Source organism: Chenopodium quinoa, unplaced genomic scaffold (genome assembly GCF_001683475.1).
Source record: "Chenopodium quinoa cultivar QQ74 unplaced genomic scaffold, ASM168347v1, whole genome shotgun sequence".
Lineage (NCBI taxonomy): Eukaryota > Viridiplantae > Streptophyta > Magnoliopsida > Caryophyllales > Amaranthaceae > Chenopodium > Chenopodium quinoa.
Genome location: NW_018742616.1, coordinates 177,738 through 192,514, shown reverse-complemented (window position 1 = coordinate 192,514; position 14,777 = coordinate 177,738). Strand labels below are relative to the sequence as shown.

Here is a 14,777-nt window from a genome sequence, read left to right as displayed (position 1 = left end):
ACCAAATGTTAACACATGTCCATATTCGCTATAGTTAACACATGCCCAAATCCACACTCATTGACACATGCTTCAATCCATCTTAAAGTAAAAAAGTTTTTTTTATGAATAATTTTTAATCAACAAAATTAGCAATATGATAACACTAGTGTATAAGTAAAAATCAATTTTAAACTTTTAATTCAATCAATAATAAATACAATACGACAAGACTCAATTAATCATCTATTCATATGTGGATCATATGTGATCACTCGGTACACACATTTATACATTTAAAAAAAAAAATTGCCACTTCCCTACAAAAGAAACCTGAGGAGGGGGGGGGAGGGGGAAGATAAATCTTGTACTACTACATATTATTGTCTCCGTTTTTTTAGTTGACACGCTTTAATTTTAACACTATATACACACTTTTTTTTGCCCATGTTTTATGATACATACATAATAAAGGTGATAAAAAATCGATCCGGGTCGACTTAACATGATTCCTTGTGCTGAAACCCACAAAAAAGTACCGCGCTTATCGGGCCAAAGAGGGCTTTTTCGGGTCAGGTTCGGGTAGCCTTGTCCAAACCCGCCCTATGTTCGGGCCGGATTGGGCCAGGCCAATATTGATCACCTTTAATACATAATGAAAATTATAGTCATTTGGAACATTACTGGATTCATTATGACATATATTTTCAAAATACAATATCAACTTTTTATTATTTTTGATTATAGATATTAATTGAATTTATGTAAGGTAAATGTTATTTAAAATAGATAAATATGTATTAGTAAACATGATTTAAAAAACGTGTTAACTAAAAAAAGGAAAGTATATTTGCATTGAGTTTGACGTGAATGACATCACCGCTGGCTAACTAATTACAGTTATTTAGTCTTTCTAAAACTCTATCAGAGTAACAAGTCCTCTCTTCGATCGCTTAATTATAAGAAGCAATGCAAGATAAACTAAACTATGAAGTTTCTCCCCCAAATTCCGCAAAGATGGAGGTAATCAACGCTGATTACCAGATACTTCAAAACGACTGCGTTCAGTACGACGAAGAATCTCCTTCGTTGTTACCAATTAATCATGAATTTGAACATAATAATCGTGTTGTTAATCGAAGGTGGTTAAATATGCCATTAACATGGTTGATGATTGTTCTGGGTACTGTAATTGCAATTTCTGCAATTGTAATCATCAAACGCTTTGCCCCATCTTTCGCGAAGAAGGTCCTTTTTCTCTCTCATATGATATTTGTGATTTTTAGGGTTGATTGTGAATTTGATTTTCTTGATTTTTTTTGGTTTTCTAGGGTTATATTTTGAAATTGTATAAGGGTTATTAAGATTATTGGAGATTAATTGTTTGAGTGTTTGACTATGATGGGTAGGTTTTGTTTAGTGCAGGAAGATTATTTTAGGAAATTGACAACTGCCCACATTCCAATTTTGGAAATGGTAGGTGTTAAAAAAAATGTGACATTCCGAAATTGGAAAGGAAGAAAAATCTTGTTTGCAAGTTTTATTTTTGATGGAATTGTTGCAATATCGCACAATTCTCCACCCATGACATGCGCGAGCATAAGGGAGGAGAATGCAGATACACCCGACTGTAGAATGGACCATTGGACCCTCTAAGCTATTAACGAATGGTAATGTTGTACAAGAATATCAGGAGACTCGGTCTTCATAAGAAATATTATACTCCTTGAGTTATGACATATTGTTGAATGTTGTAAAAGTATATGATAGCTACACTTGCAATTAACTGTGAAATAGCTATAGTTGCAATTAATTGTGATATAGCTACACTTGCAATAAATTGCGATTAGTTACGCTTGCAAATTTTGTCACATGGGATATGAACTTATGTCTACTCAAATGTTTTAGCTGTTAAACTGGATGCTTAAGCTTAACTAGATTGTCATTTGTCTTTTCGTAGGAGGTTATTCCTGTAGTACTCTGGCTGATACAAACTTGCAGTCCGCCCGTGCTTGCAGCTATCTTGTTTGCTGCAATAGCCTTGTGTCCGCTTCTGCTTTTGCCGACTGTGCAGTTTAAGTGGATTGTTGGAATGACTTTTGGTTATGGAATTGGCTTCTTGCTGATCATGGCTGCAGTAACTGTTGCTGTTTCTTTGCCTTATTTCATAGCTTACTATCTGTTTCTTCACAAGATCGAAGTAAGCAAGCATTTCCCGTGTTTTCTGACAGTGATTTATTCGATTCCAACTTTTATCTTGAGAGGAAATTTCTAATTCGGCTTATCTAACTATTGCTTGCTGTTTGTTGCTTATTGTATTGACGTCAGAAATGGTTGATTGATCATCCTGAAAAAGCTGCCTTTGTTAAATTTGCTGGTGAAGGCGATTGGTCTCATCAGTTTCGATTTGTTGCTCTGCTAAGACTTTCTCCATTCCCATATGTGGTGTTCAACTATGTTGCTGTTGTTACCGGTGTTAAGTATAGTTCTTACCTGGTGGGAACCCTGATAGGGATGGTGCCTGAGGTACTTCTGGCCATGTACAGGTTAGTTTTTGCATTATGATTTTGAAAAATCTCTGGTTAATTCCAATGAACTACGTTCTTTCAAGCTGATTTTCTGGTCTCACCCTGTCAAGTATACTTCTTGATGCTAAACATATCTGCCTTCTAGAGTCCTAGTAATTTGTGTTGATGAATTAGGTATTAAGGATATAATGGAGGGTGTTCTGTTTCTGATATTGGCTTACTGCTTTTTTAAAGGCTGAAGCTGATTGAAGCCACCAAGTGTACTTTTATTTTCATTTTGTGTATACAAGTACTTTATTATACTTTCTGGTCTTATAGCATCAGATGAATTTCATCAGTTTAATTCCTTAACTGTGACTCTGTCTATCACAGGAATGTGATCCAAGGATTTGTATGATTTGCAATGCTACATGGTTTGAAGTATAACATGTGTACTGAAACTGGAAAGCTTAAATTGACAAAAATTCTTAACACTCACTGTGTAATTATTGTACTCATACTATGATAGTATGATTTTAACTCGATATTGAATTCGTGCTGAATTTCTTCAGTGGGCTTGAGAACATATTGTTATCCTGATCCGTACACTTGTAGTGAACCTTAAAAACTAAACAGATTTTGATGAATCTGTTCCATTTACATTTACAACTAAATGGCTTATAGACAAGTCTCATGTAGGTTGTTGGGGAGGGGGGGGGGGAATTCGGGAAAATGCCATGAGCAATCGATGAAGTGTCTCATGCTATTTATTGCTGTGAAATAGTAAAATGTTTTCAATTTTATTTCATTAATCTGAAATTATCTCATACAAGATTTTGCAATTTGTCACACTTGTTGACATTATTGTTCTTCTCCTTGGTAGTGGAAAACTGTTTCGCACTGTGGCACAAGCAATGGAGGAGCATACTCATGTTTCAAAATACCATTTGATTTTTGATGGCATAGGCTTCTGTTTATCTGCGGTATCCACCATCGCCATTGGGTTTTATGCAAAACGGAGGCTGAAACAACTTCAAGAGGTAGAGGAGCAACAACAATTGAGGTAGCAGATCTTCCTCCAAAGACTTGCACACTTCTTCCACGTTGAATTCGATAAAATTAAGTAAGAGATAATGCCCAAGTTTTGGATATTTTTCAAAATGTAAATATTTATACATCTAGTGTAAATGAAGAATTTTTGAGATGTGCAGTGAGATATCAAATAGTTACTCTTTCATTTAGCTACAAAGTTATGATTGAAGGAATTGTGATGAATTTATACATAATTTGTAATTTCGCACATTTATTGGAATTTTTAATAATTATTTTACTAATTAATTAATATAATTAAACAGCATTTTAGTATAATTGCTTTTGAATGGAATTGGCACAAAATCTATATTTGAATTTTGATGTCAAGAATACTATAGTACAACGCTAATTATTTTCGAATTTTCCATAATTAGAAAGATTAATAAGATCTTGTCATGGGTTATTGGGTTGCATAGGATGATAGGAATCAAAGTAATCAAAGTCTACTACTCTGTACCAAACAATCAAATGTAATATACTTCGTAGTACTCATTTTTCACTTATTCTTTAACCAATTTCGAATTGATGATAAGAAGTTGATTATTCATTTTAATGTGCAATTTAAAGTCATGTTAAATTCAACTTAATTATTGAAGGTCAAATTAGATCGTTTTAAGCTTTGAGGTGATACTGTGGTAACTTACATTGGAAAAATGGGAAAAATTATTTTCCATAAATATTTTAAGGGGTAACTTGATTTCGAGATCAGATTAGTTCAATTTAAGTCCAATAAAAATCAAAATTTAGACCGAATACATTAGGTTGAGGGAGTATCAGATGAGTCAATTTTGTCCGGTCTGCCCTCGCAAAAGTCCCAACGCAAGTAAGTTCAAAAACTTCCAAGCCAATAAGCCTAATCGAGAGCGAAACCAAACACCAACCATGGCTACCACCGGCGGCAGCCAACAACCCGATAAACGGCCGCAATCAATCTTTGAACTCCCTGAAAATTTCTTCGACTGTTGCTGTCTTCTTCCTCCCGCCAAACTCCTCCATCATCATCCTCCCTCTTCATCCACCCCTTTCGTCGAACCTGCCCTAACTTTGAAACAGCAATTGCAGGAAGAAATTCCAGAAGATGATGAAATTTTGAATGATACTTCTAATTTTAGTAATAATAGTATGAATACATGGTCCTGCAATATTTGCAAGTCTGAATTCGACTCTCTTCTTGACCAGCGCTCTCACTTCAAGTCCGACCTTCATCGTTTCAATGTAATTATCCTTTTTCTTTTATTCAATTTTTGTTTTTTATTTTAATAATTATGTTATTGATTATGTGAAATTTGATAATGTTTGTTGTAGTATTTGATTGAGTTTGTACTTTTGTTGGGTTATAATAACCATTTTTATGTTGAATTTGTATATGTTAATTGAACTTACTCGCTTTGTCTGGAATCGATACTTATGTCGGAGAATTAATAGTCCCGTTGATAGTGTAATGTGGGGCAACTGATCCGGGAGTGGAAAAACAGTTAAATACTTCCTAAGAGATTTGTAGGTGGAGAAATAGTTTGATTATCTCGAAATATATAATCAAAGAAGAGTTTTATGAAGAAATTTGATGGCAAAATGTCTTATATTAGTGGAATGACAATTTTGTTTTTGTAAATTTTAGAAAGATTACCTTTTGTTGGGATTATCAATTTCTGCATGATGTAAACCAGTAGAAGAGAGCAGCATTGAGTATTGGCGTTTGGTAATATGTAACGAATTTATGATTTTAAGATTGCTAAAGTATGTAATGGGGTATTGAATGTTTTTCTTCATCTGAAATTATGGGAAGCAAATATTTTAGGAAGAATATATTTTGGTTTTTAACAACAATAGGGAGACTGAAAAGGAAGGGGTATGTGGGTGAGGATCCTATTACTTGATCGTAGTGTCATTGATTATTTGTTCAATATTCATTTTTAGGTAAAATTAAACCTAGCGGGAAAAGTTGTTTTGAATGAGGATGACTTTGATGAGTTAGCTTCAGACTCCTTTTCTAAAGACTTTGATGTTTCAAGTATATCGGGATCAGAAGATGAAGATGAAAGAGGATCTCGTGCTAAGAATTATACAAGGGACATGTCGGTTCAAAGTATTAAGCAGAAACTATGTGTCCATCTTCAGTCAGGAGAAAAAGTCTCAATATGGAAGTGCTTTCTTTTGAAAGATAACGAGGATGTCTCCTATGAGAACAATCAGTTAGTGGTTGTGGATGACAGTGGACGTGTTCCTGATTTGAAAGTAATAGAGAAGTTGAAATCTTTGACTCACGAGCCAAGAGATAATACTCACTTGAGGATTGTATTGCTGGCCAGTGGCGGACATTTTGCTGGTTGCGTCTTTGATGGCAACACTGTTATTACTTACAAGACGTTCCACAGGTACCTTGCCCTATTATAAAAATAACTTTTGCTGCTACTACTTGTCTCTCCTTTCTAATCTAATGCAGTTCTATTGATTTCAATGTATGGGTCTGTTGAACTTGATGTAACTATCAAAGATGCCAACTTTAAGCCGTTAAGATTGCATAGAAGAAGGCAAAATTCAATTTTTAGATTTTTTAAATTTTATTTCACGCCTCTTTTTCCTGGCTCTCCCCTAGTTATTCTCTGTAATGGATGTTTTTAATTGTGCATTCATAATATAGTGTATTAGATTTTATCTTATATGCTAAACCTGATTTGTGTCACTGTTGTCTCTATTCTTCAGGTAGAAGTTTAGCTGTAAACTGTACTGCATGATGTATATATTCTGTTTTTCTTATTGCTAGATTAGATGTTTATTGTGACTTTTTCTTTCCTTTTGCTATATAATTGGTGCCTTTTGTATTAGATATGTTGTGAGGGCCAAGGCTGGTAAAAGACAGTCAACCAAAGATGCAAGTGGCAGATCTATACATTCTGCTGGAGCGTCACTTCGCCGCTATAATGAGCTTGCTTTGAAGAAGGTATTGTCCTAATGACTGGTTATTGCTGTGCTGTACATGAACATGATGCATTTTGCAATATTTTGATTGTTTGAACATCGCGCAAGATGATTTGTAATCTTAGTATATATCATAATATCATACCCTGCATATGCAATTGAATGGAAGAAGTTGGTGCAACTTGACTATATTCATACATGCCTAGAATTTTGCTTTGTAAATGAGAATCCACTCGCTGGTTTGCTTGTGACTTGAGCAGGACATGCAAAGTTAAGGACATAACTTTTTACCACAAATCCTGGTGCACTTGCTTTGTGAATTTCTTTCCCCTACAGAATTTCCTTAAATAATTTTGGCCATTTCCTTGTATTCTTTTGTATGCATATTCAGTTGAGCACTGACTGTTTTTCCAAGATAAAAAAAATTTCCTCAATCCTTTACAGAGAGGTAGTCTACAGAATTGTCTGAGTTATTCATGGGCGAGTTTAACTTCATGTAAATTTCTCCCTATATGAAGTAATCTACTTCAGGCTGTTCCCTAATGCCTTATAAATGATTTTTCAAGTTTAGTCAAACTACTCATTAGTGCTAACCTTTTTTCAAATGTAAACTAGAACTACCTAACGTTTTGGACGGCTCAGTTTTAGGTAGCCCAGCAGTTATGTGCTGAATAGCAGGAGATTCACAAGACTATGCAATTTCTTAATGTAAAAGTAAGACCAATCTCAACTTCAAGCAAGGCATTCAGTCCTGACTTTATTAAACAATGGCTCAAGGCCAAGTCTGTTTCGCGTTGAGGCTTCCTAACATAAATGAAAGAAATTTTTGCAAGTGATGTTGTTTAGATTAACCATATATTTTTAATTTATTTTTTCAAGAAAAGTGAGGATTTAATTAATTTCGTAAGCAGAAGTTGCATTTGTTCTGATTTTGGCTGTTCTATATAGCTTTCTCATCAAGTTATACTTGATCAATCTTTGCTTCTCTGACGGAAATTAAATAGATGTTGCTTATCCTCTTCTTTTTTCCAAATGAGTTGAGGTTTTTAACCATGATGTCATAGTGGCTGACACTCTTATTTTGTTCAGGATATTCAAGAGTTGCTTGCTTCTTGGAAGCCTTATTTTGATGCATCTTCTTGTGTTTTCATCTATGCACCTTCAAGCAACCGCCAAATGTTCTATAATGGTGAGGGCCCACTTTTCAGCAACCAACAGTGTGATGCTAGGAATATTCCTTTTAGTGTTCGGCGGCCTACCTTGAAGGAAGCACGACGGATATATAACCAGTTGAGCCTAGTTGTTTATGAAAACGAGGAAGTGCTTCCTGATATAAATAAGATTGAATTAAATGTAAGCTGCGTAAGCGATGCAAACATATTGAAGGGTGCCGAAAGGAGTGAAGTAAAAGTGAGTAAGGAGGATGAAGTTTCTGGAAGTGGCAAAGTTACTGATGAACAATCCTCCTCAGAAGAAGGTGATAAAGAAATCGGACGTACTACAACTCCATTACATGAAGCAGCAAAATCTGATAATCCTGAAAAGGTTTTGGAACTTCTAGAGCAGGGTTTAGATCCTACTGTTAAAGATGAAAGAGGGAAAACACCCTACATGGTGGCTACTGATAAGGAAGTCAGAAATACTTTCAGACGCTTTATGGCTTCAAATCTTGAAAAGTGGGATTGGCATGCTGCTAATGTTCCTAGTGCGTTGACTAAAGAGATGGAGGAGTCTCAGGCTGCAAAGCAGGTACTGATCTTCAAATATTTAGTCACCAAGCTCTGTAGTACTTGTGATTGCATTCTTTTTCTATAAAGGGATGCATTTTGGCTTGACTAGTCTGATGCATTGTTGTCATCTTCTTTGGTCTTTTCCCTTTCGTATATCATTTTTAAGCTGTAATTCTCAGTTCTTTTGGTGATTTATGTTAATCTTTTCTTTTTGATGCATGTTTTCTTGATGTATGACATGGTTTATTATTACCAATTTTGATCCGGCCATCAATGCGTAGGCTGAAAAAGATGCTAAACGGAAAGCAAAAGCAAAGGAATTGAAGAAACAGCGGAAAGCAAGGGAAAGGGAAAAGAAAGTTGAGGTAATTCTTTTCTCGATTTGACATGTGCTGTATCAACTCCTCTATTCCACTGTGCTATCAATCCTACTTGCCAGCTGCGGGATCTGGTGTTGTGTTGTTATAGGAGATGCACATTTTTCACATTGTAGGACTATTAGCACGTAGAATTTCTTGTCAATGTGACGGCCCTATTAGTTACCGGCATTGTGTATCCTTCTCTAACATTGTAGTTTATCCATGAAGGTCAAGGCTGCAGAATCCCAGAAGATTGCAACGGCCACAGAGAACAAAAGTGCTGCTTCTCCTTCAGTTAGAACAGTCCAATCTGTGATTGCAGCTAGATTGTCCAAAGAGGTATACATTCATGAATTGCATAGCATATTGGCATTCATAATTATCATGATTTTTAAGTGGAATTTTTGTTCTACTGCCCCGTGGCTTTTGCAATTCTGAATTTCTGACTTATATTTTCCTTCTACTTAGGAGGAACCAAATTACTGCCTCGGGGCTTTTGCTATTCTGACTTGTATTTTCCTTCTACTTAGGAGGAACTAAAGAGGAAACAATCCGAGGAGAGAGAAAAGAGAGCTGCTGCGGCTGAAAGAAGACTTGCCTTGGCTGCTGCGGCCGCTGCTAATGCTCAAGGGGCTAGCAACACCGCTACTGCAAGCTCCTCCCAACCAAAAACCAACGTTGGCAGTACTGACACAGTTTGCTCCTGTTGTAATGCATCATTGGTGGGTAAAGTTCCTTTCCACCGGTATAACTACAAATACTGTAGCACGACATGCATGCAAGTTCACAGAGAATTTCTTGAAGATGGTTAACAAAATGGTTAGAGTTTCACCCAGTGCTTTTTTACTGTAGAAATTTAAATTTATATTGTTCATTATTATGTTAATGGCTTTAGTTTAATGCTGTATTACAAATAAACAATCATATCAATAACAGTTATACTACATTTTTTTGAGAAAGATTTATCATGGAAAAGATCTGTCTTGTTGGCATTTTGTTACAGTAAAGACACACTAAACTCTGACCTTTCTGATTGGAATACAGTACATTAACGGAAATTTAAGACAAGGATGTATTAATACATTACAAAAAGAAAGAAAAAGAAAGAAAGAATTAAACATAAGAAAACAAATGATGCTGATTGTAATGAAGTTGAAATGTTTGGTTGATGGCAAATCTAGTTCTCTTCTTTTGTCACCGGCAGGCGACAATCCGAGGCTACTCGTGAAATTTGCTTCTCATGCTCAACGGTCCCCATCGGCCCTCCCTTCACATCATTGATATTATAGTTCATCTTTCCCTTTCTTTTTGCTGTTATTGGAGGATCTACCATTCTACCTTACACGACTGTGTAGCATATACCATAGTTTCTAGAATTTTCGGTAATCATCTATAAGGTTTACAAAATAAAAAGTCCAAATCAGTTTTGACTGTTAATTTCTGTGAAAATATTTCGTTATTATTATGTCTTATTTTTTAAATTTGCGATACTGTTGGAGCTATTGGTGTTCTTTTGAAAGGAAGAAAGATATGGGATGAGTGAAAAAATAAAGACTAGCTAAATACGCCATCAAAATTGGTCAAACCGCATCATTTCAAGCAAATAGACTTTCTTACCCTTACTAAATTTTTTGCCATTTTCTTTCTCTAACATTAGTCCATCAACCACAACCAATCACGACACCGGTATGACACACGCCACCACGTCGATCACCACTACCCACAACCACCGTGTCAACCACCACCTTCTACACCAACGGCGAAAGTCGACGAGAAATAGATGGTGATCGAGGTGGCTCGTTGGAAAACGAACCGAAAACGCCACCGTCGGCTTTTCAGCATGTATGACAATTTTCCGGTGGTTTAGAAATATTGGGCAGAGAAACCGCCGGCTGACGATGGTCAATCGGAGCCAAAAACTGGTTAACCATTACGGTAACCGGTTTTGGGCTCCGGTTACCGTCCACGACAAACGATTTTGGCCTCCGATTATCGTGCATAACTGGAGCTGAAAATCGGTTACTGTGGACTATAACCGGTTTTGACCTCCAGTTGACCAGCCACCGATTGTATAAAAAAAAAAACAAGATTCAGAAAAAAAAAAAAAAAAAAAAAAACAAAAACCGAAAAACTTACCTCCTTTCCACCCATTCCGCCGCCCCTTGACACTTGCCTGACTGACTGTCTGACTCTGCGCCGCCGCCTTCCTCCGCCACCAACAGGCTGATAACCTTTTCTATGTGGTTGTGGTGGTTGTGTGGAAAAAGGTTGGTGGTTGAGGTGTTTGAGGAGAGAGAGAAAAAAAAAAGGATAAAAAATGGGTTAGGGTTTAGTAAGGGAAAGATTGACAGTTTGCTGGAAATGATGGTAATTTTGATAAATTTGAATGGCGGTATTTAACACCCCCTAAAAAATATTGGGCATCTTTAAGGGACGAAGAGAGTGTACAACTACCATCCCAAATCCCAATACCATGAGGACTAGTTTTACATTTACTATCAAAGTGGTTTAGAAAGTGAGACATGCAAGATATTGAGATTGTTGTACATGTATTTAAGAGCAACAGACCATCAATTTCTACTGTGACAGAGTTGGTCCTATGGTATTTGTTAATTTTATAGTATAGTACTTACTGTCTATGAACTGGTGATAGGCATAGGCTGTTGGAATGATCTTATAAATTAAGTACCAAATTAGTTGCCATGATCATAGTGTTTATTCCCACGAGTGTTAATATATTTTGGAATATTTTTGGTGCCTTTTCTTTTTCTCTCTTTTTTATTTTTTTTTTTGAAGACTTTTTTATCTGTCATTGCTCTATTTTACTTATTCTAAAACAAAAGGTATTTATAAAATATAAAATATTACTATACTAATAATAATTTTAGCAGATTAATAAAGATTGGTATTATTCCATGACCACCAGACAGACCAAAGAGCAAAAGGCCAAAGATTTAGCTAAGTGACTTACATTTTAAGGGTCGGACAAGTTTTAATTATTTATAGGGCAACCTATTGTACTGTATTTGTTTCTTTAATGCATTACTTTTCTAGTTCATTCTCAAAGAGGAGTGTTTAAGGGGTTGAAAGTAGATTCTTTTTTTGTTTTTATGTCTCATTATTACATTATCATGATGCAAATAGATTATCTTCAAGTGTAAGAAAAAATTGCAATAATGCAACTCTTCCTTGCAGTTTGTATTTGCAAACGTGTGATGAATTTGAAGTCATTTGTTAAACAAAATTTATTTGAAAGCGTACATTATTTAGAGTTTTTTCTTACAAATAAAGTAATTTTAAAATTTAAACTAAAAGAAGCTTAATCCATTCCTTATTTTCATTAATCGACAAACAACAATATAGTGATCCGTAGTAAACTGTGATAGTTCAATGTGGGATTTAGAGCTGTATGGAAATCGATTGAAGTTATAGGTTACATTACACATTGTATGTATAATTACAGCAACAAAAATATGTCATAAAAGACACGAGTATTTTTTTATTTCAGATTAAAAGTTTTACAAGGTAACTTTATTCAGCAATTGCTATTTATTTACTCAATTTAATCCTATTGCATTGTTTCGGATGATTTACAAAAATATAGCTTTTAAAAAACTTATTTACAATTTTGTTTTGGAATGAAACTTATTTACGAAAATACAATCCACGTAGGCTTGAGGTAGCGGTTTTACTCTGAAAGAGGGGAAAAAAAAAAAAAAAAACCCTTTCCGAGCCTACGTGGACAGTAGTTTTGTAATTAAGTTTCATTCCGACGCAAAAATGTAAATATGTTTTCAAGTGACCATACTATTGTAAATCATCCTATGAAAATACAATCCACGTAGACTTGGTAATACATTTGTTTCGGGGTTTTCTGATGTCCTGCGGGAGAGTTACAATTTCGAGGCTGGAACCGGACGCCTGTACCTGCAAAACAAACGGAGACTCCGGGTGGTTGGAGCTCCGCCTCCGACGGTCAAGTTAGTACGTACTTGTTTAAGGAGTAATTAATGCGGAAAAAGGTCAAATGTTTTCTCTAGGTGAGAGTGATTAATGAACGTAATCCCCCTTAATGAGGATTAATAATCATATTTATATGCCTTGGGATGCGTGACAAATCCTAAGTTTAGGGTAAACCTAAGGCTGACTAGGCTTTTTCCAAGGATTGGGCCTAGGTGGCCGGTTTTCCCATGTGTCATGGGGAGGACACGTGTCGTGTCGTAAATGGTCCATGGTGGACGAATCAATGACTGACGCGTGTCAGGCTCCTATTGGCCCATGTGACGGACACATGGCGGAACCTGATTGGTCCACTTGTCTGATGGTGAATGGTGGGAAAAATCCCCTAATCAACATTTGCGGTAATTTTTTCTTAAGAGACAAACCGCTATCTTAAGTAGAGGTTATAGTCTAAAACCGCTAATTAAGGGTTCGTTTGGCATTGCTGTGGTTTTCTGTTTTTTGGTTTTTTGTTTTACAAAACCATATGATATATGGCAAATAATGAATAAAAAAAGAGTTTAACTAATTTAAATCCTAATAATTTTGAAAACTGACAATTGAAAAGTGGAAACAACTTTTTCTTGTTTCCTATTTTTGGTTTTTGGTTTTTTGTTTTAAAAAAAAAACAGAAAATTGAAAATAAAAAACGATGCTATAGGTAGCGGTTTGTCTTTAGTACTCCAAGTAAAGATACGGAGTTGCAATTCAAAAAGGGTAAAACCGCTACCTCAAGTAGTGGTTTTAGTACATAAACCACTACTTGAGGTAACGGTTTTACTTTGAAAATAAATAAATAAATAAATAAATTAACTTATTCGAGCTTACGTGGACAGTAATTCTGTAATTAAGTTTCATGTCGACGTAAAAATGTAAATAAGTTTTCAAGTGAACATACTTTTGTAAATCATCCATTGTTTCTGCTAAAGATGAAAATCCATATTTTCTGCAACACAGTCATGTAATACTTCGATGGAATAAAATCATGATTCATGAACATTTATAGAAAACGAGATAATTGGTTGATGGAAGGGCATTGATAATAAGTGCTTGCCAGCCCTATTTCCTTATATGCTGAATGATTTGATCACAGAGTAAGCAATAAGATGGGATATTGGGATATATTGTGCTGTTCCTGCCTAAAAGGTTGCCGCTTTTTTTTTTTTTTTTTTTTTCCTTCCTTCCTTTTTTATTGATTTATTTGAACTTATTTTATACTAATAAATCTAAATGATAAAAGTCCGGGTGAAATAAGTTTTGATGAATTCAAAGTATAGGCAAAATAAGTTTTGTACAGTTCGGATAAAATAAGTAATAATATGACTGTTGATAGCTTAATTTGAAGTAATCGTGTATTAAAAATACAAACAAAAGTAGTATTTTATGGAGAAAAAGGGCTTATCATATATTCAAACATACTATATAAATTGTTAAAATAAGTAATTGTATATCTATAAAACCCAAACAAATGGCATGCTATAATCCAAACGAGCATTATTTGGAAATATATTAACTCTTCCTCTTTACAATCCCATTCAATCTAATGTTAAAATTACTATATAAACAATAATCACATTTAAGCCAATATTTAATCGTTAGGATTTATATAGAATGATCTAATTACACTTAAAAGTTTATGCATTGTGCATTACTATGAATCTGCCAGTGGACCTCCAGACATCAATTAGAACATTCAATTATCCTAATTTGATTGGATTTTTTAAAATGGTATTTATCAAAATTTATAATAAAAACACGAGTGGATTAGTATAATCAATGCTTATTTATTTTTAATATTATAATTTCTTTTCTAGTTTTTTATGTGAAGCTCTTTATAGTTTTCCTTAACAATATTTAAGTCCACATTAAAAGAATGTCGATTTTTCAATATTTACGTCCACATTAAAAGAATGTCGATTTTCCAAGACAATTATCATCGCTCATTAGACAAAATTTCTCATTACATACAATCAAAATTGAATACTATATTGTCTTAGAAAAATTATCACCAATAAAATATCCATAGCAATAGCCACCTATGGCAAATATGCATAAAAATGATTCATATTTGCTGGCTTGGTGTTGACACCACATTTGTCCATTTTCTCACTATTATTGAGGGCCACCCAAATTCACATCATTTTTAGTAGCATATACTTTCCACACTTTATTTCCTTCTTCAACAATTTTCC

At 34.8% G+C, this 14,777-nt stretch overlaps 2 protein-coding genes across 2 annotated transcripts; both read left to right on the top strand.

The window, feature by feature from the left end:
• Positions 1-873: 873 nt before the first annotated feature.
• Positions 874-3,819, top strand: LOC110721405 (Golgi apparatus membrane protein TVP38-like). Its single transcript, XM_021900541.1, has 4 exons — positions 874-1,227; positions 1,940-2,179; positions 2,308-2,525; positions 3,370-3,819. The coding sequence occupies exons 1-4, from the start codon at positions 949-951 to the stop codon at positions 3,551-3,553; spliced, it is 921 nt and encodes a 306-aa protein (XP_021756233.1). The 5' UTR covers positions 874-948; the 3' UTR covers positions 3,554-3,819.
• Positions 3,820-4,318: 499 nt separating this feature from the next.
• Positions 4,319-10,042, top strand: LOC110721404 (ankyrin repeat and zinc finger domain-containing protein 1-like). Its single transcript, XM_021900540.1, has 7 exons — positions 4,319-4,793; positions 5,496-5,953; positions 6,405-6,519; positions 7,587-8,246; positions 8,509-8,592; positions 8,815-8,925; positions 9,117-10,042. Exons 1-7 carry the CDS (start codon positions 4,356-4,358, stop codon positions 9,396-9,398), a joined length of 2,148 nt encoding a protein of 715 aa, XP_021756232.1. The 5' UTR covers positions 4,319-4,355; the 3' UTR covers positions 9,399-10,042.
• Positions 10,043-14,777: the final 4,735 nt, after the last annotated feature.